General features: G+C 43.2%; 2 protein-coding genes across 9 annotated transcripts in view; both read left to right on the forward strand.

The window, feature by feature from the left end:
- Positions 1 to 5,221, forward strand: part of eif4g1a (eukaryotic translation initiation factor 4 gamma, 1a) — a 54,925-nt gene extending 49,704 nt beyond the window's left edge. For all 8 annotated transcript variants that reach the window (XM_015361396.2, XM_069197767.1, XM_069197770.1 and 5 more), the window contains 9 exons: positions 156 to 277; positions 508 to 680; positions 1,020 to 1,145; positions 1,507 to 1,588; positions 1,742 to 1,840; positions 2,068 to 2,202; positions 2,664 to 2,745; positions 3,138 to 3,278; positions 3,823 to 5,221. In XM_015361396.2, coding sequence (XP_015216882.2) covers positions 156 to 277; positions 508 to 680; positions 1,020 to 1,145; positions 1,507 to 1,588; positions 1,742 to 1,840; positions 2,068 to 2,202; positions 2,664 to 2,745; positions 3,138 to 3,278; positions 3,823 to 4,004 — 1,142 coding nt within the window. In that variant the 3' untranslated portion in view covers positions 4,005 to 5,221. The remainder of the gene's footprint in view (positions 1 to 155; positions 278 to 507; positions 681 to 1,019; positions 1,146 to 1,506; positions 1,589 to 1,741; positions 1,841 to 2,067; positions 2,203 to 2,663; positions 2,746 to 3,137; positions 3,279 to 3,822) is intronic.
- A 3,737-nt stretch (positions 5,222 to 8,958) lies between these two features.
- Positions 8,959 to 21,160, forward strand: LOC102691558 (alkaline phosphatase-like). The gene is made up of 11 exons (XM_069197773.1): positions 8,959 to 9,042; positions 10,778 to 10,894; positions 11,996 to 12,111; positions 12,713 to 12,887; positions 14,191 to 14,366; positions 14,996 to 15,136; positions 15,243 to 15,312; positions 16,313 to 16,447; positions 17,389 to 17,580; positions 18,569 to 18,688; positions 20,526 to 21,160. The coding sequence occupies exons 1-11, from the start codon at positions 8,964 to 8,966 to the stop codon at positions 20,843 to 20,845; spliced, it is 1,641 nt and encodes a 546-aa protein (XP_069053874.1). The 5' UTR covers positions 8,959 to 8,963; the 3' UTR covers positions 20,846 to 21,160.
- Positions 21,161 to 22,708: the final 1,548 nt, after the last annotated feature.

A 22,708-nucleotide genomic window follows, 5' to 3' on the forward strand; every position in this document is an offset into this window, starting at 1 on the left:
CAAAAGTACCCGTTATAAGAAATGCACATATTTATAGACATGGTGACCAGGTTTGTTCAGTATAGGAATGTGAGGACAAATTGCTTTTGCTTCTGGTATTGGCAGCAGCTAAGAGTCAATGGCTTGTCAACAAGTAGATTTCTTCCTGGTTGCAGTGAAAAGGGAGCCCGCATCTGCCCCCGCACCTGCGCCTGCCAAGCCCGCACTTAGCGAGGATGAGCTGGAAAAGAAATCGAAGGCCATCATCGAGGAATATCTGCACATCAACGACATGAAGGTGGGGCAGGGGTGGCATCACTGGAAGTTGGTAGCCCAAAAACGTGCAGCATGAGCCCCACTGTTTAGGAATGGAAAAGTTTATTGTTCTATAGGATGGATTGGACAACCTTTACTTTGCCACGTGATCAAGGGCTTACTAAATATCAGTAAGGTGATTTTTGTCTCAGACTGTGGGCATGTAGAGGGTGAGAGTCCCTTATTTTGAACACCTCTCTTCCTCCTTCACAGGAAGCTGTGCAGTGTGTCCAGGAAATGAACTCGGTATCCTTGCTCTTCATTTTTGTGCGGAATGGCATTGAGTCGACGCTGGAGCGCAGCACCATTGCACGGGAGCACATGGGTCTGCTGCTGTACCAGTTGGTCAAGGCTGAGACTCTGCCCATTGAGCACTACTTCAAGGGGTAAGGCCCGTTTCATACCATGCTATCTCTTTTCCTCCTGCCTTTCTGCTTTTCCAACCTACTCCCTGTGAGCCTTCCACAGTGGACGTTTGCTCTTGGGTAAGCAGCTGGGGACAATTTAAGCACATCCCTGCTCAGATAGCCGCTAACAGGTATTGGGACAAGTGGTTTCTATTAATTAAAGTTTGATTTGAGCCTATTTCCATAAATACAGATGTACGAATGCATGCATAGGCCTGTGCGAAAGAGCTCTAGAATCTGTAGGCTAGTTCTGTGGGACAGTTGTGGGTTATTCCTTTTGTTCTGGGACAGTTGTGAACTTGCAAGTTTTGTCTTTAGACTGCAGGAGATCCTGGAAGTGGCAGAGGACATGGCTATTGATATCCCACACATCTGGTTATACCTGGCTGAGATCATCACCCCCATGCTGCATGAGGGGGGCATTCCCATGGACCTGCTTTTCAAGTGAGTCTTGGAACACTTGGTCCTGCACACAGATCCGAAATGAGCTGTGCTGTTATAATAGTTTTTTTTAAAAAAATGTATGTTAACATGAGAAGATGAAGTCCCAGCATCTTGGAACATGAATCTCTGCTACTCGTGTAGCAGACATTCTAAGTTGATAACCAGGAATTTCCATCAGAGCATGCCAGTGCAGTTGTCATTGATAATAGGACCTTGGTTTCATCCTATCACTATTAAGGTTCACTATCTTAATGAGGGAGGTTAGAGAGACTGTAGCAGAGTCAGGGCTTAAAAATAAGCCCTTTTCCTTAACTGCTGCATTTCCTAACCAGAAGCCTGACCTTGTCTTTGTTTCTTTCAGAGAAGTATCGAAGCCTCTTGTTCCCCTTGGGAAGGCTGGACTCTTGTTAGTTGAGATCTTGTCCTTGCTGTGCAAAGAAATGGTGAGTGCAGTAGTATGTTGATTTTGGTGTGCCTCTGCATGTGACTGAAGATCAGAGTTCATATTCACAACAGGGATGGACACCGACACCCAACCCTGCCAAATTATCTGGTGGGTTCTTTTACTAATGTGGCCGTCTCGTCTCCCCACTCAGAGCCATAAAAAAGCCGGAGCTCTCTGGAGAGAAGCAGGGCTAAGCTGGAAGGACTTTCTGCCAGAGGATGAGGACGTCAATAAGTTTGTAACAGAAAAGGTGAGAGGGAGACCCTTTCTTTCCAATAGAGTATGTACCTGAATATACGCCTGGTTTTTATATCACTCATCCTGCTGTCAGAGTTTATCTTTCTTCCTGGTTTGTGTCAATGCAATAAAATTCAACGAGTGTGTGTGAATGTCTCAAAGATGCGCACATATAGTTGCTATTCATTGGAAATATCCTGCTGTCTTCTTACTTAAAGGTCTACATCCTTCTCTTTTCAGAAAGTGGAATTCACTTTGGGAGACGACTCTGAGAAGATGAGCAAAAAGGAGCTGACTTCAGAGGAGTTGTGCCGACAGCTGGAGAGGCTGATTAAGGAGAAGGCAGACAACCAAAGAATTTATGACTGGGTTGAGGTGTGTGAAGCTGCGTTGAAAAAACCTGCCATAAAGCTGTCCCGCACACACAAGATTTCTTGTTGCCTCCATATTGGGGCTACTGGTGTACAGTGCAGCTTCCCAGTACTCCTGGTGAATCCCTGACCAGGCTAACACAGCACATGTCATCGTAAAATGGAGAACGTTAAGTACGCATTGAAAAATGAGTAGAGTATAAAACTTATTTTTCCCCAAACAGGGGACTCATTCATACTTCAGTGTCAGTAATTTGGTAGCTAGTTAACACCAGCTCAGATGTACAGACGCCTTCTCCCATAATAGGCAGGAGTTCACCTCATCAATCTGAGAGTTGAGATCAAGCCATGGAGGATCTTATCTGTTGTTCAATTCTATAGTTATCAATTTAATCCAGGCTAGGGTATTGCATCAGAGAGCCTTTTTCTCCTATTGCGTAATCAGCTTTTTTTTTCTTTGTACAGGCTAATCTGGATGAGCAGCAGGTTTCTTCCAACATGTTCATCAGAGCAGTGATGACATCAGTGTGTCAGTCTGCCATCATCTGTGAGTACCTACTAAGATGTTTGAAAAGTTTTCCAGGCCTAAAGCATGAATAATACTCCTTCTTCATGTCTCAGGAGCAGTTTGACTTGACATCTGTGGCCTGAGTGGTTAGTGAGTGGGTGACTAAGTTAACATTAGTCCTGCACTCCTGTTTCACAGTAAAAGCAGTTAAAGATGTGGCCTGCTTCCCCAAACCTTATTAATTTTCACAGAGGTTTTTGGGCTTTGCGAGTCAGGCTTTATCAGACTGTAACTCAGTTTTGTTGTTACTTCTATTAAAGCAGTACGTTGGAACTGCTGCCTGTACATGCGCTGAGAGCTAGATTTTACTGAGTTAATGGAGGTCGCATTTGAAGAGCGCAGTTTTAATGGCTCCTCTACTCCTTTCACAGATGAGAACCCGTACAAAGTGGATACTGAGCAGATCACGCAGAGAGCCAAGCTGCTGCAGAAGTACCTCGCAGATGAGCAGAAGGAGCTGCAGGCTCTCTATGCGCTGCAGGCCTTGATGGTGAAGCTGGAGCAGCCAGCGAGTGAGTGTTGGGGGGTTTGGGGAAGGTTGTTCTGTGTCTGTCTTCAGTCTGTTTCTCCCAAGCCCTCCCATCTCTAAAAATAATGCAAAAACTGTGGCAGCTAGAAGCAGAAAAGACCGACTACCTTTATGGAGATATTCAAATTCTCTGCCCCCAACACCTGTTGGATACGAAGTAACATGGCAAGATAACTGTGGACTAGAGGACAGTATTGCCCCTTTATGTCAACAGTTTCATCCCAATGTTCTTCCAAACTGGGCCAGGATGTGATCACAGGGGTTTGCTGCAGATTGGATAGTGTTGTCCTTATGGCACACATTAGGCTGCAAGTAACAAGTTTCTCATTTCTTTTAAGCAATAGATGACGTGCTGAATGTCCGCAAATTTGCTTTATAGGTTGAACAGTTCTGGGTTCTACTCCATTTTGCACCCTCATGGTGTTTTTTTTCTTTTCCTTGTAAAGAGGCAGCAGTTTTCTCTGTGGAAAGTGGGGGTGTCACTTTTTTAAACCCAGTTTCTGATATCGGGTCTTTCCCCCTTTCAGATCTGCTGCGGATGTTCTTTGACACATTGTACGATGAAGACGTAATAAAGGAGGAGGCCTTCTACAAGTGGGAATCGAGTAAAGACCCAGCGGAGCAGCTGGGCAAGGGTGTTGCTCTCAAGTCCGTCACTGCCTTCTTCACATGGCTCCGTGAGGCTGAGGACGAGTCTGACAACAGCTAGGCTCCCTGGCGCCCTCTGCAGAGTAGGAGGGCCGGAGCAGGGCAAGAGGGAGAGGCAGAGGACTTTTTCAAAAGTGGCTTACATTAACAGTTTGGTGAAGAAACAATCCTTCTCCGGCACAAATTGGACAGCTGGAGAGATCCAATAGATCGGCATACGATCGTTTAATTTTTTTAGTTTTTTTTTCTGGCGAATGTCTTTAACAAACAAAATAAAATGAAAACAATTTAAAGAGGATGACAAAACAGACTGTGGGGGTGCAATTCCTTCAGTGTATCAAGAGTTTTATCTTTTGTTTTAAAGCATCTCGACATTTCATGATGTCCGATAAAATCCTGAACAGAAATCGAATCAACTAAGGCTGCTCTTTTCAGTATATGTGGCGCTCTAATACTTATGTAGGTGGTTATTATATTTTTTTTAGGTGTAGGATGATTGGAGTGCGTTTTTTTAATATAAAGGAAAATTAAAAATGCAAAAAAAGGGGAAGGGGACAGTCGATGTTGCTGGAACTTTCCAGGAAGGAGATGGGAATGCGCCTGGAGAAGCAGGAACTTGGATTCCATGTGACAGTGTAATTGTGGGCGTGGCTGAGACAGGACTGGACATGTGATTTGCCAGGAGGCTCCGCCCACTATCCTTTCTCACAACTGCCCCTTTTGTTTTTTTTTTCGCCTACACTTAACAAATGGGCAGGGGGGAGGGGGGCAGGGGGCTTAACAGCCTTGAACAAGCCTGTAGTGGATTTTAAAGATACAGAGAATCATTGTTAAAAAAACTTGAAGATATATAGAAGTAAATCTTAAAAATAAACAGTACAGAAGCTTGAGACATTTCTGCTGGTGTAAAGTGGAAATATTTCATGACCGTTCTGTAAATATATTAATTTTTTTTCCTCATGTTTTATTTTTCTTGTTTTCCAGAAATAAAAGAAAATGTAATGCCATGAAATGTTTTATTTCCTTCCTGTGCTTTTTTCCCTCCTTTAAAAAAAGACAACGTGGCAGATTTTCCTGTATTTATAATTTTTTTCCCCTCCCTGAGTTACCGGAAGGTGCTTGTAATTATCCACCTGAATTCATTGATTACAGTTTAATTGAAATTTGTAAATACTTTTTTGCTTTATTAAGTATTTAATTAAAAAGATTAATGCCTCTTTTCACATCAGAAACTGGAAAAGATAAAGAACATTGCAAATAAAAGACTATCAAGTTGCAGTACAGTGTGGAAGCCCTCATTTCCTTATCTTCTGAAGGTTGGTCAGCAGACTAATTGTGATGCACTGGAAAGAGATGCTAAGTGCTTGTATGCACCTTTATTTCAGTGCTGTTAATTGTTTTTAAACTCATTCACTTGCTTAACAAAATAAGAACTACTCCATTTGAACTGAAAATTGACCCTCCGTGACAAGCCATTGGTGTGAGGGCAAGGTGTGATTTTCATGTGGTTCAAATGGTGTTGCCTACCGAGTGTTAATAGCCTGGTCCTGACAGGTACTGTGATTCGACTTTTAAAAAGTCCACTTAAAACCTTTCTAGCTGGTTGAGTTGTTTTGGGAACTGTATCCAAACAGTGAATGCCCTGAAGATGGTCCTTGGGGGGGCTTGATGTCTCATTCTGTTCCCATGCCAGTGTTACTTGAGTGACTTTGATGTAGTGTAAATTGTTTTTAAACAATTGATTCAAAAACCTTTGCTCCAGTAGAAGCAGACGGCTTGTGGGTGCTGTTTCAGCTGCTGTCCTGATGGAGTTGCTGTGGACGACGTCTAGAGCCAGTAGCACCCCTGTCCTTGTTTCCTCGATAGCTGGGGCTCCAGCATCTGATGGTTTCTATCCCAGCTAACCTGTTACTATATTGAACCCCTTTCCTTAATCAACTTTTTTCTTTTCAAGTGCTTCCTATCCCTGGTCCTGAGTGTCCCCAGTTTTTTTTTCCAGCTTTCCTAATTGTAATGATTTGTTTCCTGTGTCAGGAGTGTTACATTTGGCTTTATCTCAAGACATTGAATGGGTTTGTAATTGGTCCTCACTACTCATTTGTGACTTTCAGAATTGCCCTCATGTTCCCTGTAATGTAACCAAATGGCACTGCACAGAAGGAGAAATGCCTTGTTGGAACTAAGCAATGCTTAATTGTCATTTCCACCTTTGTTCAACTTAAACGGACAGTTTAATTGTTTTACACAAAAATAAAAGTGAAGTCTTAGGTTGTGATGAGCCTGCACAAAAGTTGTTTGGTGAAGTCATCGGAGCAATTTTCTGAAGGCTAGTCTGAAAGCAAAAACAGAGCACAGGGGTAAGTCTAAATGAGCAGGCAATTACTTTTAAACACGTTGGTTGGCACCAGTGATTAACTTGGAGTTGGGAGTCATTTTTCTGCTCATGTTGCGGACGTGGTATTTGTTTAAACTTACGATGTGTTTTCAGGGTTTCCAGTGCAAGCCAAGAGGCTTATGAAATTGCAAGAATAAGGTTACTGCTTGACTAAGAAAATGGTCAATATGGCCCAAGTTGCTGATTGGAGACCTTTTGCAAATCTGTTCACTGTTGGAGCAAAACATTGACACGGTGAGGGCTAGCATTAGGCTTTTGGTAATGTTTGGTCTCTAACCGCTTTAGCATACACTTGTCTGAGCATGAAGATCAATGTTCTTTATGCTGTGTAAAGTCATCAGGATTAATGACCCCAGGCCAGTCGTATCTACATAGTTATGGATGGGGTAGGATGGTAGTGCAATGGTGAGCTCCTTGGTTCGGTTATGGACTTGGGATGCTAACTGCTTGGGGTTTGCATGTTCTCCTCATGTTCACTTTGGTTTCCTTTTCAGGATCCGATTTCTTCCTATAGTCCACAGACGTACTGATGGGTTAATTGCCTTCTGGAAAAATTATCCCTGATGTGATTGTTTTGTTTCTGTGTATCCTGCAATAAACTGGTATCTGGAATCTTGTGCTGATTACTTGCTGACATAGACTTCTGCTCCCCAATGACCTGTATTGGATAAAGTGGTTAGAAAATCAATGGATTGATAATGATGGGATTGTCATTGAAAATGTTAAGCTTTTTTCCCCATGATGGAATGCATTGCTCTCTCCTCCCCCTGTCTGCGTTAATTTGGGACCCTCCTGAAGGAGTTTGGATTGTTCATCTGACAGATGGAGCTTTGCCATGCCTGATAGCAGGGTTACCAGGCCTGGTCCTCCAGGGCCCCAGTTCAATAAGTCTACGGATGGAAAAATAGTAACCAATAATGCAACTGATTTGTTAGTGAAATCAAAATCTAAATATTCTTGTGCCTTCAAGGACCCAGAGTTATCTTAATTGAACAGTTGGCTTGTTTAATTAATCAATATCCACATGTTTATAATCTTTGGAAACAGGCAGCCTGTAATACTGACCTGCATTTGAGCTCTTGCCTATTTAAGTGGGAGATCGTTGCTTTTTATAGAGTGACCTGCACTTGGACGAGTGAACCTGAGACCAGAAAAATGGATCATCTCTCCAAGACCTTACTGCTAGTCCTCAGGTGCCCAATATGTTACAGGTCCCAGAGCCACAGTTGCTCAAAAACCATAGCACTGTATGATAAACCAGGCCTGTTGTTTTCAGTAAAACATAAGATTACAAATGTCTGACTGAGGTTATTCCACCTGTTGAGCTTGTTTGAAAATGAGGCATGTTTTTTAATGCTGTAACTGATGGTCCATCAGCTTACAATAAATAAAGATTGGTCAGATTTGATTTTTCCGGTGGTGGATAGCAAAGAACCTAGTGATTCTGAGTTCAGGAAAGTTGTTCAGAAAGGGAAAAAATAAATTTCAGATAAGGGTTCATTGTCGTATGTAGCAGGACTCTGTCCCTGGCATATTGAGGATTCTTCTCATTAAAGGCAATTCCTGGTCTAACAATTTTTTTTTTCTAATGATTTTCTTGTTTAAAATTAGAACTAGACAGTCAAGGTTAGTGATTTATATGCGGTGACGAGGCTGGTTTGCTAGAAGCTTGAACAAGTGCAAAAGTCATGTACCCCAACAGCTGCACTGTATATTTAATTGCTCACTAAAGTGATTGAAAAACCAGCAGACATGGAGTTCTGCCAGTATGAAGGCTGGAAGTCTCAGCTTTACAGCCTTCCTGTAAGAGGGCTGTGACTGAGACTGTAACTGTCATAGCAGGACCAGGGCTGAGTTACCAGCTAGTTCGCAAGCATTTTGGCATTTTAACCAGTTACACGTCCAGCACAACAGGAGAGAAACAGTGTGAAGAACATGTGCTTTATTTAACTTGAACATGATTTTAGAATTCAGGTAGAATGGAGAAACCGTCTCCACTGCTAAGCAAGTTTCCCATATAATATTTAGACCCATCATCCGTTTGTGATTCACCCATGTGTATAGCAACCAAATGCGTTTTTACATAAAAAAACTTGGCAAATGAAAGTGCACATCTAATTTCTTCTTTGGGACGTGTGCTGTAATAGTGCAGTGCTTAAGAACACATACAGGGTGACCATTTATCTGTCACAAAGTCTTCAAATATCACAAAAAGGAGTAAGAGGAAAATGTCTTAAAGAAAGGTGTTGTTGGGGTTAGAGGAAAGGGAGTGTGAAAGTGGGATTCTCGCCACAGGTTCCTGGTCATTGCTGGGGGTAGTTAATAATTGTGTGGGTGACTAACAAACAGCTAGGCATGGTCTTGAAACTCTAGCCCATGGGGAATGTGCAGTCTTCTCTCAAGCATCAATGGCATGACAGGGGATACTTCCCTGTGCCACTTGTTTTTGTAAGCGGGCTAATGGAATTACTCGGACACGCTATTTGATAGCAGTGGCCTCATTGTGCTCTGCATCCCAACTATGCCGATTGCTTCATTCGGGCTGTCACGCTACAGCTTTCTCAGGAGGCCATAAGAGGGAGCCCCTGGGGGGTGCCAGTGCAGTCCAGGTGCCCGTCAGGAGTCATGCGGCCGGTCTCGACGCTCGTCCTTTGCCTCTGCTGCTGCATCTTTCTTTCCTTTGCGGCTACAGTGTTCTTCCCAGGTAAGACTGCGGTTGTCTGGACTGGTCTGTGTTTCTGGGAGACTACCGTTTGCAAGATCCGGATGTCCACCCCGATCTGATTTGGTATGACACTTGTTTCCAGGTCAGGGCTGTCCATTCAGATGTGTCTTGATAAAGCTGCTTTCTCCCGGTCTGAGCTATTTCTAGGATCAAGCTTCCCACTTGGATCTGCCTTGATGCAATGGAAAGCAGGTGTGACAGTGCTGTCAGAGCACAGCTGAGAGCCGAAATCTCATTGCCATTCACTGGCCAGGGCACTGCACCCAGAATTTAGAACAGCGCTTCAGAGGGTTTCAGATTTTATTGAACTGCATTAGTGACAATTGGACTAGACAGCCATTCATTTTTACCATCTTAAACCAGATGGCCTAGAAGGTATTGTTAATTCTGGGTACAGAAGCTCCATAGTTTTTTTTTTTTCCAATACAGACTTTAATGGGAATGTTTTTTCCAATTGTTCAAATAAGCAGACCAGCTAACTAAGTGGGGAATCAGGGTATGCTGGAGGGTGAAAAGTTCTGCTGGTCACCAGGAGCTAAGGCTGACCAACCTGAGCTGGGGGAGTCCAGCAGGAATCTGTCTTCCCCTCACCCGGGGAACCACTGTGTCTCCTGACTCTTATTGCAAGTCAGCTAAATAAAACATCCACACAGCAGGTGGTCTATCATCTTTCTTTAACATGAAGAAAGATAAGTGAAGAGTTTGGGCTAAACACTATTGGAAGAACTGAAACAAAAAGCCTTGACACACACATCCCTGATGGCAGACGTATGACATTTTGTGTGTCAAACACAATACACTCCATTTCTTCTATTACAATTGAGGAGATGTCTCTTCTGGGGAGCCGCCTCTGGTTGGAGTATAGTAGAGGTCCTAATTATTTCATGCACTGCGTGAACTCATCTCTTTGATCCAAGCCTGAAAGTTTTACAGCTACTCTACCTTGTAGTCTGTGACTCTTAGAAATGGGCAACTTTCAAAGACCTTGAAAAATGATTAAACATGTCCAGCCAGGCCAGTAATGAGATCTGTTAATTGAGGGTTGAAGCTGAAATGGAGCAGCAGAAGATACAGCATCCCTGAGGGCCATGAGACTGTCTGCCTGCTGTGTGCAGTGCAGGTCCTGACAGGGAAGGATGAGCACAGGGCACTCCAGAAGAAGACAAGGAAGGTTACAAACAAAAAGAAGGCTGTTTGGAACATTTTGATTCAAAGTCTTTAGCTGCAGATACAAACATTTGCTCCAATGTTTTAACTCTATACACACTAGTGGAAATTTCTATTATTTTGATCAAATTAGATGATAATCATGCATCCATTACCAGAAAGCCAGTTGTTTGTGGTAAGAGTTGTGGCAGCCCAGAGCCTAACCTCAAAGCACAGGGCAAAGAGCAGGGCTTCACTGTGGATGGACACCACTTGGTTGAAAAGCACTATGTAAATGCAATTAATTTGGTTAAATATTAAGTCTTTTCATGCCTAATTTGTTTCTGTCTGGATTTTTTCATGCAATTTTTTTAGAATTAATTTTATAATGCGTCAGCACGTTCTGTGACTCTACTGTCCTGACTGTGCAATTCTGAAAGTCTGTGTTTCTGTCTTTCTCTAAGCACTCCTTGTCGGTTTGTGACTGTCAGGGCTCTTGTAGATGTGGGGGTGGTTGTGCGCTCAGTATCCTCAGCATCTGTATGTGTCTCTGTCTTGTGGGGATCAGACGAGGAGCGGAAGCCCCAGTTTTGGTTTGATCTGGCTCAGCGGCGCCTCCAGAGCAGGCTGTCCCAGCGAGACTCCACCAGCACAGCCAGAAACCTGCTGCTCTTCATCGGAGACGGTGAGGACAGCCTCTCAGGAACAGCACAGGCCAGGGCTGGTGTCCCCTAGGGGGTGGAAGGAAGCTGTCCAGGAGAAGATTACTTTTATACTTTTTTTACTTTCAGTTCCCAATAATGTTGATCCAAATCAAACTATTTCACGTGCTTGAATGTGCACAGAAATACAGAATTTACTTTTCATTTAGAATCATTCCACATTAAGCCAGTTTAGAATAGGGTGCAATATCTAGCAATGGTTAGTGGCTTAGACTCATGACTGAAATATTGTGTTCAAGCCCAGTTATGGACACTGCTGTTGTACCTTCTGAGCAAAGTATTTTACCACAATCCCTGCACAGATGCACAACTGACATCTGTCCACACAACTCTACCAACAGGTATCAACATTGCTCATGGATAACCCTGTGATGGAGTAAACCCCCATCCCAGGGGGAGTCCCATACCCTCCTTCTGCTTAATATACTCCAGCCTGATGAGTCTCGGGGATTGAGAATGCATTTTGCTACAATTTAAAGTATGCAGTTGTGACAGCAACTCCTACGCCACATGCAAGAGAAAGAAACATGTTGATATGCCCGACTAAGGAGCCATTTGTCATTTCACTTTTCTAGTTCCACAACACCTTAGATAAAAGCTATTACTGATTGGAGGAGGTGCTGACAAATCTTTTTCTGACATCACTACACAGCCTGCAGGGGCCACAGCCCTGTTTGACTAGTTCCAAACCCACTCCTGAACTAGTTACAGTCCCCATTGGCATGAACTGGTGACATATGGACCACAGGGCTCTATCTGACTCAGTGCAGGTCCTTGATGTTGTATCAGGTGTCTCCGCAGGCAAACGGATACTCCTGGCAGGCTTGTCACCTTGCATGCAGACAGAAGAATATCAGAGCTGATGCTCTGAAGTATTGTTAAAATAATAGTAAGTGTAATAAGTATCAAGTCCCAGGATGAATCCATTTGGAAACAGGGCTTCATGTGTGCAAATAATTCTTCTGACTTACCTGTTGCTGTTAGATTGTAGCAGGAATCAGACTGAAAGATGTGGCATTAACAGTCACATAGTAGCCTTCACAGTGTGGGGATGGCTGTTGCAGGGATGGGCCTAAACACCATCACTGCCACCCGGATCTTGAAAGGCCAGCTGAGGGGCGGCACCGGTGAGGAGTTCACACTGGCCATGGACACTTTCCCCTACACAGCCCTTTCCAAGGTGAGATCCTCACCACCGCTGAGCCAGCTGGCAGAAATACTCTCTTTTGTCCCCTTTCTTCATTATCCTCTTTCCCATTCAGGTGGGTGGTGGACTGCCTGTCAGTGACAGGGAAAGGGGGAATATTCTCCTGACCTTTGGAAGGATATAATGCTTTAGGAGAGGAGAGTTAGTCTCGAGATGGGCTTTTACAGCCTTGGTTTTTGATTTCTGAGTTCACAAGAGAAGTGTTTCTCTTCATCAGGCCAGCTCACTCTCAAGCTATGTTGCTGAATGATAAAGGTATAGATTTAAAATAGAGAAATAGAACAAACCTTGTGTGAGGTCTGCCACAAAATCCCAGTGTGAAACAGAACCCTCACCATGGCAGTATTGAAAACCCGCACTTCTCCTTACTTAGATGGTTAAAAATGCTACAGTCATGTTAATGTCAAGCATTCCTCCTCCTGTAACCTGAGACTAAGACAGCAGTTAAGATTTATCAAACTAAGTACAAAAATTGTTCATGATTTGCAGGATGTGTCTATATAGTAATGAAGGTTGCCAATTTTCCTTTCAATTAATAAGTATGGTAAAGGGGTGTGTTTTTACCTGAGTGCAGACGTACTGTACAGATGCCCAGATCGCTGACAGCACCTGCGCTGCCACGGCCCTCCTGTGTGGAGTCAAGACCAACAAGTTCACGGCAGGACTGAGCGCTGGCGCCACCTACGACCGCTGTAACACCTCCGATGGGCATCACGTTACCTCCATCCTGCGCTGGGCCAAGGACGCAGGTACACAGAACAGGAGGCCCTGCTGTGTTTACAGACAAAAAAGCAGTGCTGCGCTGTGAAAATGTGAAATTAGGTTATTCCATGGGTTATTGTGTACAGCACCTTAAAACATTCTTGATTGTTGATTCTTCAGGGTTCAATTAACACTGTCAACTTGTTTCTCTCACCTGCTCATCTGTGCTGATCCTGAAATAGTCTGTTGAGGATCAACAATGAAACTAGTACCTAGTCACACAACTGGAAATTAATAATTACAATAATATTGCAATTGTTAAATAATAACGTAAATACAATTTAAGTAAAAGTATTTGGAGCTTTTCATGATAAAACATCCTAAGGTGAACAGATTAAAAACGGTAGCAAGAAATAAATCAGTAAAAGAAAAAAAAACACGATCAACAAATGAGAAGAGCAGGCAAAAAGTATTTGGAAAAAGCAAATAAATAGCAAGGTGTTACGATTTTCAGTTTCACCACCCATCTGGAAGAATGGAAAACTCCTAATGGGAGTCTTTGGTTTCCTCTCCTCCTTGTCCACATGGTCTATAGTTCCTGTTTCTCTACTTATTCTCTACTTCTGTATTATTCAATAAAGGCTCCTGTGATGGACTTTTGTGAAAGGCACTTTACACCTGATTTACCTCCTTTCGGATTTGTCTCAGTTATCCCTCCTCCACCCCATCCCTCTCCACCTCGCAGCTACCACTTCTTTAACTCCTTTCTACTTCCTAGTCCTATGGCCAGGAAGCTACCCCTTCCCCAAGTGGATTCAGGCACGACTCGTTACAGCTCAACACCCAATAGTCATTCAAAAAGCATCCGTTTCTTTGTTGGTTTTGTCCCTCCTGAATTCAAGTTTGTCAGTTGGTGGATCTCCTAGATCTATCTGTAAACCTCAGACGGGTCTGCCAGGTGTTTTCATGCAGGAACATTGGCATCATTTGCCGCCATGAGAGTTGGCAGTTTGTTTATTTATCTGTCTGACACGTATATTCTGAGCGTTTGACATTGATGCCCATATATATGGGGCTGAACAATTTGAGAAAAGTATCTTTCTTGAGGGTACAAAAACAGTGCCATCCTGGTATTTACACCCACGAAGAATCAGTCAAGAGCCCTAACCAGTCCTCCACACCTCCACCTGATGTTTGCTCTTGACAGGTTTCAGTAGTCATGTCAACCTCTTGGGCGACCAGTTTAACACGTGTCACTGTTAATGAGAATTTGTTCTCAACCGACTTACCCTTCACTCTCATCCCTTCTCTCCCACCGTCTCTCTGTCTTCCTCCTTGTTCACTCTGCAGGCAAGTCTGTAGGTTTCGTGACCACCGTGCGGGTACAGCATGCCACTCTTGCCCCTGCCTACGCACACACCCCCAACCGCTACTGGTACAGCGATGCCAACATGCCAGCGGAACAGAGGCAGCAGGGCTGCAAGGACATCGCCCACCAGCTCGTGCACAACATTCCAGACATAGAGGTAGTACGAAACAGAAGGGGGAGGGAAGGAGGGATTGAGTTGGGAAGAGAAAAGAGGGAAAACAGAGGAAGACATTGAAAGAAATAGGGGCACTCACTTACACACAGCATCCCTGACATGGAACTAGGGTTTGGGGGGAGGAAGTGGGAAGAAGAGAGCATAGGGAGAGAGGAAGAAGAAGAGGGAGAGACAGATGAAGGAGGAAGGGCCACAGAGAGGATGGCGTCCCGGACTTTTCTCCCGTGTTAATACACATCATTGCTGATATAGGGTAGAGCAGAGTAAAGGGCAGGAATGGAGAGTGTGAGAAGGGAGAGAGACAGAGGAGAAGGAGTAAGAGTGAAGGGAGGGCTGCAGGGATGGGGAAGGAGTTTGGGAGACAGAAAAAGAGCAAGCTGATCTGTAGACTCACATGAAGATAGCCCAGACTTCCACCTGAAGCACAAATTCTAGCTCTCGTGAAATGACCAGCAACTTACTGTATGTCATAGGCAAGTTAAATTAGGTTTAATGAGTTAAATAAGTCCAAGCGAGAAATATGGAAAAAGTCAGTAATGAGACAAGTGGGCCTCTCTGTCCCACACAGAGTAAAAGCTGTCATATTGTAATCAAGGGTGCTTCTTGTCCAGGTCATCATGGGGGGCGGGCGCAAGTACATGACCCCCGCTGCAACCCCTGACCCTGAATATCCCAGTGATTCCAGGTCCCAAGGCCTCCGGTTAGATGGTGTGAATCTGATCCAAAAATGGAAGGATCTAAAACCGGGCAAGGTGAGAGAGAGAGTAGGTGTTTCTGTGTGTGTACATGTCTGAGCATTTTTGTGCTTGCTCCTTTGTGTGCGTACATGCTGCTCACGTTCATGTCTCTGTCTTCCAGAATGCCACCTATGTGTGGAACAAGGCTGACCTAGACAGAGTGGACCCAGACAAGACAGATTATTTGCTAGGTGGGGGCTTTATTTGAAAGGAATTTAAAAGAAATTGTATGAAAGTAATTCTCATAGTCTGTACTTCAGAATTCAGATGTGAAAGACTGGAGTGTCCAGACTCTAGAGCTGGTTTCCTGGACTACGGGCTATTTCATGCTTCTGTACTGGGATGCTCACAGTATTGCAGAACTATTCAGGCTATGACTTGCAGACAAGGGTGTTTCTACTGGAAGACTTGAAGGAGGCACAAGCCCCTTCAGTTTGAATTTAGATGACGCAATTTAGAACACATTCACCATTGGCCAGATTGTGTAGGTCCTTTCTCCAAAACAGGGGGTGAGACCTCACTCCCTTACCCACCCTGCCAGAAAACAGAAGCTGTGAGAAGGGGAAAAGAGAGTGATTTCTTATTTCCTTCAAAGATCACTTCAGTCCCCTAGGTTGAGCCTGTAGATTCAAATTGGTAGGAGGTTTAGATGCACAGGTGTCAAGACCAGCCTCTATTTCAGATAATTGCATTTCCATCAGTTGACCACAAGAGAGAGATATTGTACAGTCAATGTGCTCAAGAAACCTGAACAACTGAATACAGTTCTCGCTTGGCTTTTAAAAGCATGCTCCAACGTTATTTATTATAGCTCAGGAGGTATTTTCTGCTTGTTTGGGTAATAATATATTGTGAGAAATGTAATAAAATGTCTATTTCTGAATCCATTTACTATCCAAAAATTAACACAGAAGGGTATTGAGTAATTTACTGTAAAGAAATGCACAAATGAGAGAATATCATTTTGCTTCTAGTAATTTATCGATATGAGGATCTATGCAGCAGTGTCTCGAAGGATCAGATCTAATGAGTTTCTGCAGCATTGTTGAACAGCTTGCTCCAGACACACCCTGCCTTGGTGTAAAGACATGCCAATAGTCCTCGGTCTTCTTCTAGGGTAGAGTGTTAGTGAGGCTGTACTGTAATGGCAGTTGCAGTCTGTGCTGTATTGTCCTGTTTCTGCGTCTGCAGCTCTGTTTGAGCCAGGGGACATGTCCTTTGAACTGGAACGCAATAATACCACTGACCCATCCCTCCCAGACATGACAGATGTGGCGCTGAAAATCCTTCGCAAAAACCCCAAAGGCTTCTTCTTGCTTGTTGAAGGTGGGTGTCACCCCTGGGACCCTCATGGAGTGCCCACTAGGGCCTGAGCTATCAGGTTGGCTTGAAAAGCTGTCAGCATTGCGGAGTGACAAGTATCCATTTGCTTGATTACTCTGGATTTCCTAGGAGCTGCCTAGATGATGGACTGGGAGATAATTTCTGCAGTGATTTTCTTGCGTATTAGCGGTTGAAATGTTGCACACTCAAATGAGAGTCATTACTAATTAAAACTGGTTTTGCAGTAGTTACGGACCCACAGGTAAAAATGGTAAACAGTTTACTAAAGAATGGCTTTCTTCTTAATCCTGTTTAATTTAATTGCAGAATGGGTCCCCCTTTTCTGTCCGTCTGTAATAATTATAATAATTAATATTCATCACATTTATAAAGGTATTTTTTTATTGCAAAGGCACCCAATGCACTTTTATGGAATAGTGGTCAGCTCAATTCATTGACTAGTGAAGTGCAGTTTCCCCATGGTGAAGTTGGGTATACAGTTCACTCAAGCAACCTCATCTACACTGAAGGCACTTCATGGCTCAGTGTGCAACAATTGAGTTAACTAAATGGAGAAAGTCACCAAGGCTCTGTCTTTTTCACAGACTAAGTAAAGCAGACTTGTTGATGATAGAGATAAATAATATTCCTGCCTCCAGCAGGTTGATGTATTCTTGAGGATTGATGTATTCCTAATTTTAATATAAGTCCTCCAACCATTATTTTCTGTGAGATCTGTAGGCAGGCTTGTTCTCTGAAATGTCAGTAACTGGACCCTGAGGTCTGGAGTCCCTTGTGTCTGTACTGATCAAGAGGAAAGTCCTGATCACACCGTGCTTTGTGCAGGTGTAGTTTGATTGCAGAGCTGTTAAGTGCAGTATGTTATGCTTGAGCATAGTCTCTCTTCAGACCCTCTTCCTTCTCTCCCCCTACCATCCCTCCAGGTGGGCAGATTGACCCAGGTCATCACCAAGGGAAGGCCAAGCTGGCTTTGTACGAGACGATGCTGCTTGATGAGGCTGTGGAGCGGGCGGCTCTGCTGACCAGTGAGAGCGACACACTGACGGTGGTGTCTGCTGACCACTCCCACACGCTCAGCCTGGGGGGGTACACGGACCGAGGGAACCCCATTTTCGGTACAGTGATTGCAACCACTGGCAGACTAACTTTGGTCCAGAGCTCCCAATTAACTAAACCCTTAATTGACCTAATAAAGAACCCAAACTTTAATTGTTTTACTTGGCAAATAGTTACTTCAGTTAATACTGAAGTTATTAGTAATTTGAATAATTTTATGTTTTTTTAAATACAAGATTAAAAAAAGAATAAACTTTTAAAGAGTAACTAACAATAAATAGGAATTTAAGTAAAAACTTCAGTTATGCTTTGAACTGCAAATTATGAATTTGCAGAATCCAAAAATGGATTAAACATGTTGCAATGAATAGCTAAACTTTAAATCTCAGGTCTCCATGTCTGCAGTATTTTATAGGAAGTGGGTCAGCACCCTTGACTGTCCCTGTCTAGGACTTTGATTATTTAATGGTCTCTTAACTGTTGAATTGGCCTTGTATCTGTATATCTCTTAGCTAAATAAGAGCTTGTTCGAACAGACTTGCACTGGAGAGTAATGGGGTGAAACTTGTATTGCCCTTACCAGTGTTACAGAACTTCGTCACTGTCTCTATTTGTTTAACCTAACCTACATTCGTGGCTGCAGTATTTTTCAATGAATGGCTTAAATGAAAGTTTGGGAAAGGAGAACAGTAAATATAAAAATATTAAACATGAAATTCTTTTCATTGTGAACATGTCAAGTCAGGCTGTTGACAAACCTTGACATGGACAGTGTCAGTGGAATCTCATTCCTTTTCCCTAACACCTCCCCCCACACTCCCCTTTCCTCCTCTGCTTCTTTCTGTAACCACTTTTTCCCTTTACTGTCTCACTCCCTGTCTCCCCTTTCTCCCTGTCTTCTCTCTTTCTTCCTCATTTTCTTCCATCTCTGTCTCTCTCTTCCTCTGCCACTGCCTTTTTCCATTCCTTCTTCCTGTTACTCTTTCTCACCTTGTCTAACTCTCCCTTACTGGAATCTCCCCCTCTCTCTCCCTCTCCTTCCTCTAGGGTTTGGGTACCAGGTGAGTGATGTTGATGGGATGCCCTACACAGCTCTGAGCTACGGGAATGGTCCGGGATTCAGTCTGGTCAATGGCAGTCGACGAAACCCACAGATGTACAATACCAGTAAGTGTCATTTCTTTAAACAACAGAACCAACCCAAAGGAGTTAATGGGACAGATCCCTTCTCCAATTCAGCATTTTGGCATGACAAAATCTCACAGTGCAAACATGGGTCTGTAGCAGGAGAACCTGAGAACGTTTCCTGTTGTGACAGGTTGTCAGGATGAGGACAAAAACTATTAGAGCATCACTCTTGAAGCCACAGAGCTGATGGCTGCTGCTCATCTTTTCTTCAAATGACACTGACATCGCATCCATCAGCCCAGCTTCAAGCTCAGCTGGGTTGACACACAGTACTGCGGCACTGCAGAAAGGGCTGTAATTACAGCACAGCCATTTCTTCAAGACCTGCAATCTACACATGTCATGATTCTTTCAGAAGTACATTTGTGTTCAAATCAAAGAGTTTTGCTTGCTGTCCTCCTGTCTCAAATTTGCAAAAGCTGAGCTGAATTGTGAAACAGCCCACATGATGGTTTACCCTGATAAATGTACCAGGGCATGTTTGCATAATGGTTTTACTAGGTATTCCTGTGGTTTGAGCATGTCTTCCTTGTGCTTCACAACACAATAATGTTCACTATATAAATGCTTTAAAACACAATGAAAACCCAGGAAGCCACAATAAAACTATGGTATACCTATGGCAAAATATTATATTTACAATTTACTAGTGACAGGCTTTTGCAATGTGGTCATCATTCTATTGATAGTAAAACTAAAACTTTGGCCATATAATGTGAAGACCGGATTCACTGGAGAAGACTCTGATATTGGGGAAGACTGAAGGGAAAATAAGAAGGGGGCGGCAGAGGTTAAGATGGCTAGATAGTATTACTGAAGTAATGAATATGAATTTGCAAGAGCTCAGAGAAGCAGTTGTTGAGAGACAGGCCTGGCATGCTAAAGTCCAGGAGGTCACGAAGAGTTGGACTTGATTAAACACACATCATTCTATTATTTCAGCCCCAATATGGACACCATGAAATGCGAGATGTTTCTTTTGTGCCTCTGCTCACAGCAGTGACACCAGTACTACATAGGGAGAATGAGAAAAGGCAAATATGCTCCCCTGTGCAAACTGTGCCCTCAACAGGGCTGAACAGAAGAGAAAATTCTGATTGGAGGAACACCATATGTCTCGCTGACATCACAAAGCAAGCCTGGTGGCTCCTGGGAAGTTATGGCAGTTGCCGAAGAGTCAGGAGCCCTGGCAGACTAGGTTCAACCCCCACGCCAGTGGTACATTTTTGTGTTCCTTTTAGGTTTTAGAAGTGATTTTGTGCTTTGAAAATGCCAGCTACTGGCCTGCCTTCCTCTTGGATTAATTGGATATAATTGCCATTCCAAGGACATTTCGAAAAGCACTTAGAGAATCAGCTATCTCTGGCTCTGGAAATTACAGTAGTTAACAGAGCCTGCTCAAGTATCCTGCTGAAATAGTTATTTAAAAGAACATTATAAAAACATTAAGAGAACATAAAGGCTTGCATAAAGTACAAACGTTAAACAGCAACTTCAAATCTTGTATGATGGAAAAAAAAACAAATTCTGAGTTGTGCATTCCTTTATGAAGATTTGCAATGGAAATGTCACTGTACATTAATGTAAAGTAGCACAATGACAGCTTAACAAAATGTATTCAGTGGTGTAATGGGAATATATGCAATATGTCCTCTAATATAGAAAAAACATTGTGAAAGCACAGTATATTATTAAAGTCATTGGGGAAAATAGGGTGTTTTACTGCTGATGACAGAGGCCTAAAGGTTTTTCTTCTTCATTAGTTCCAGAATATTGCTGAGCCTCTTTTTTCCTCTGGCAAATCCACTGTTGTCAGGTGACCATCATTACCAGCAGCAGAGTGCTGTACCGCTGATAGAGGAGACCCACAGTGGCGAGGACGTGCCAGTGTTTGCCCGCGGGCCCTGGGCGCACCTCTTCCGGGGCACCAATGAGGACACCTTCATCGCCCATGCCATGGCGTATGCTGCTTGCCTGGGGCGCTATGCCTCCCATTGCATAGCGGACCTCCCGAAAGTGCCGGCTGTGCCATCCTTACCCAACATGCCCTCTTGGCCCTCTGTCAGCGCCTGTCCCCGACTAGTCCCATCACTCGCCTGGGTCCACTTCATTCTTGTCTTCCTGCTGCTGCTGTGAATTCCCTCTGCTCCCTGAGCCTTGGGATAACCCCATTCTAGGCCAGGGGAGCAGTCTGATCCTGGAACAGCCTTTCTTAGTGAAATTGATCAAAAGCCATATGCTTGTTTCACATTCTTACACAATTTTTGTGGGGGTATGACGTAGAAACACAGCTTAATCGTGTTTCCCCAGGTCTAGGATTTGCTGTAAATCACTTTCCTGGCTTCCCAAAGCCAATTCCATGGACTCTGGTGTCTCATGGTTTTTATTCCATCTGTGCCTTCTGTGTCTTCAATAACTTTAATAACATTAAACCTTTATTCACTTATTCAATATATATTGTCCCCTGAGCATACCAATTCAATGCCTTACTCATTGTATAAAGTCTACATATCACAGCTAGTCATGTATTCACAAAGCAGATCTTAGACAAGGAACAAGGAGAACTCGACCACTACATTTAAAAAATTAGGTTAAACAGGTTTTGGGTCCTCATTAATAAGCAAAAAATCAGGTGTTTATTAATAAGGACCCAAAAAGGAAACACAGGATTTAAGATTTTCTTTGGGTACTGCCCCCTTACCGGTAATAAGCAGCTTTCTGATGCCGAATGAAATGAACATTAAATTAAACTGCACAAACACAGTCTGGAAGGCGAGGACTGGAGAAGCAGATGCAGAAGTTCCAAAAAATAACACCCTTCCCCTGTGGGCAATGAAGCTTCCTGGTTGCAGTTAAGGAAACCTCAAATGGGTAACCCCCATCAATTGTTTTATAGGGGCGTGTTTATCAATAATCCAGATAATTAAATGTCAGCTGTTGTTTATTGATGACAGAGTGGAGAAGCAATTTTAAGCTTAAGTATTAATAATTAAAACCCGTCACACTCAAATCTATAAATAAAACAGGTGATAAATCATGATGTGTTAACAGGGAATTTCCAGCCCTGTTACATTTAGTTTGTAGGTCTAGAAAGTTTCTGATCGCACATAACTAAAGTTCCTCAGATAACCTGACATATCCACCTACCAACGTCTGATAAAGCAAATTATTCTGTTAAAGGCTTTCTTTTCTGTTGCTTAAACAAAATAGAAAAATATCAAAACCTTATGAAATATTTAAGGTTTGTGTATTTAAAAAATAAATTAAATGTGCAGTGGTAGGCACGAGTTACCTGTAATAATAAGTTAGGGAACTAGAAGATCTTAATAATAATCTTGAGAAACAAGACAGTTCTTTCCTGTTGCTTCCTTGGCGATCTGCTCTGCCTCTTACGAAACCCTTGTCCTTCAAGTTTCAAACTACACAGATATGAATTAACCCTTTCTTGTCTGGCTGGTGGTTGAGGCCTCAATCAGAGGCTTTTCCAGACAATTGTAGTGGAACATATTACTCCTTTCAGGCCTGTGATAAGTTAATGGGTGATCAGTCCAACATACTATTTATCCCAACTAGGATGTTGACCATTTTCATCTGCATTTTGTTCAGCAGATACTTTTTTAAAGAGAAATGAATAAGGGCCAGGGACAGGAATAGTTGCTGCTGCAAAGTCGCATGCAACACGGCCCCAGTTTCATAGCCCTCCTAAATGACAAAGCACGAGATTCAGGAACTTCATTCAATCAGTCTTTATTATTGTATTTTGTATAGGGTGTGTTTAATAGGGGACACAGTGCTTCAAATGGATAAAAAGATTGGAAGTAGACAATGTCCCTTGTTATATAATCCTGCAACTCGCAACTGGCAACTCACTGAAGCTACGCAGGTGTGAACCTGACCACTATCTGGACGGGAGACCTCCTGGGAAATCCAAGGTTCTTGCTGGAAGAGGTTTTAATGGGACCATGCCATCTGTATCAGTCCTAATGCCCCAGTATAGTG

The sequence above is a fragment of the Lepisosteus oculatus genome, chromosome 13 (genome assembly GCF_040954835.1).
Source record: "Lepisosteus oculatus isolate fLepOcu1 chromosome 13, fLepOcu1.hap2, whole genome shotgun sequence".
Lineage (NCBI taxonomy): Eukaryota > Metazoa > Chordata > Actinopteri > Semionotiformes > Lepisosteidae > Lepisosteus > Lepisosteus oculatus.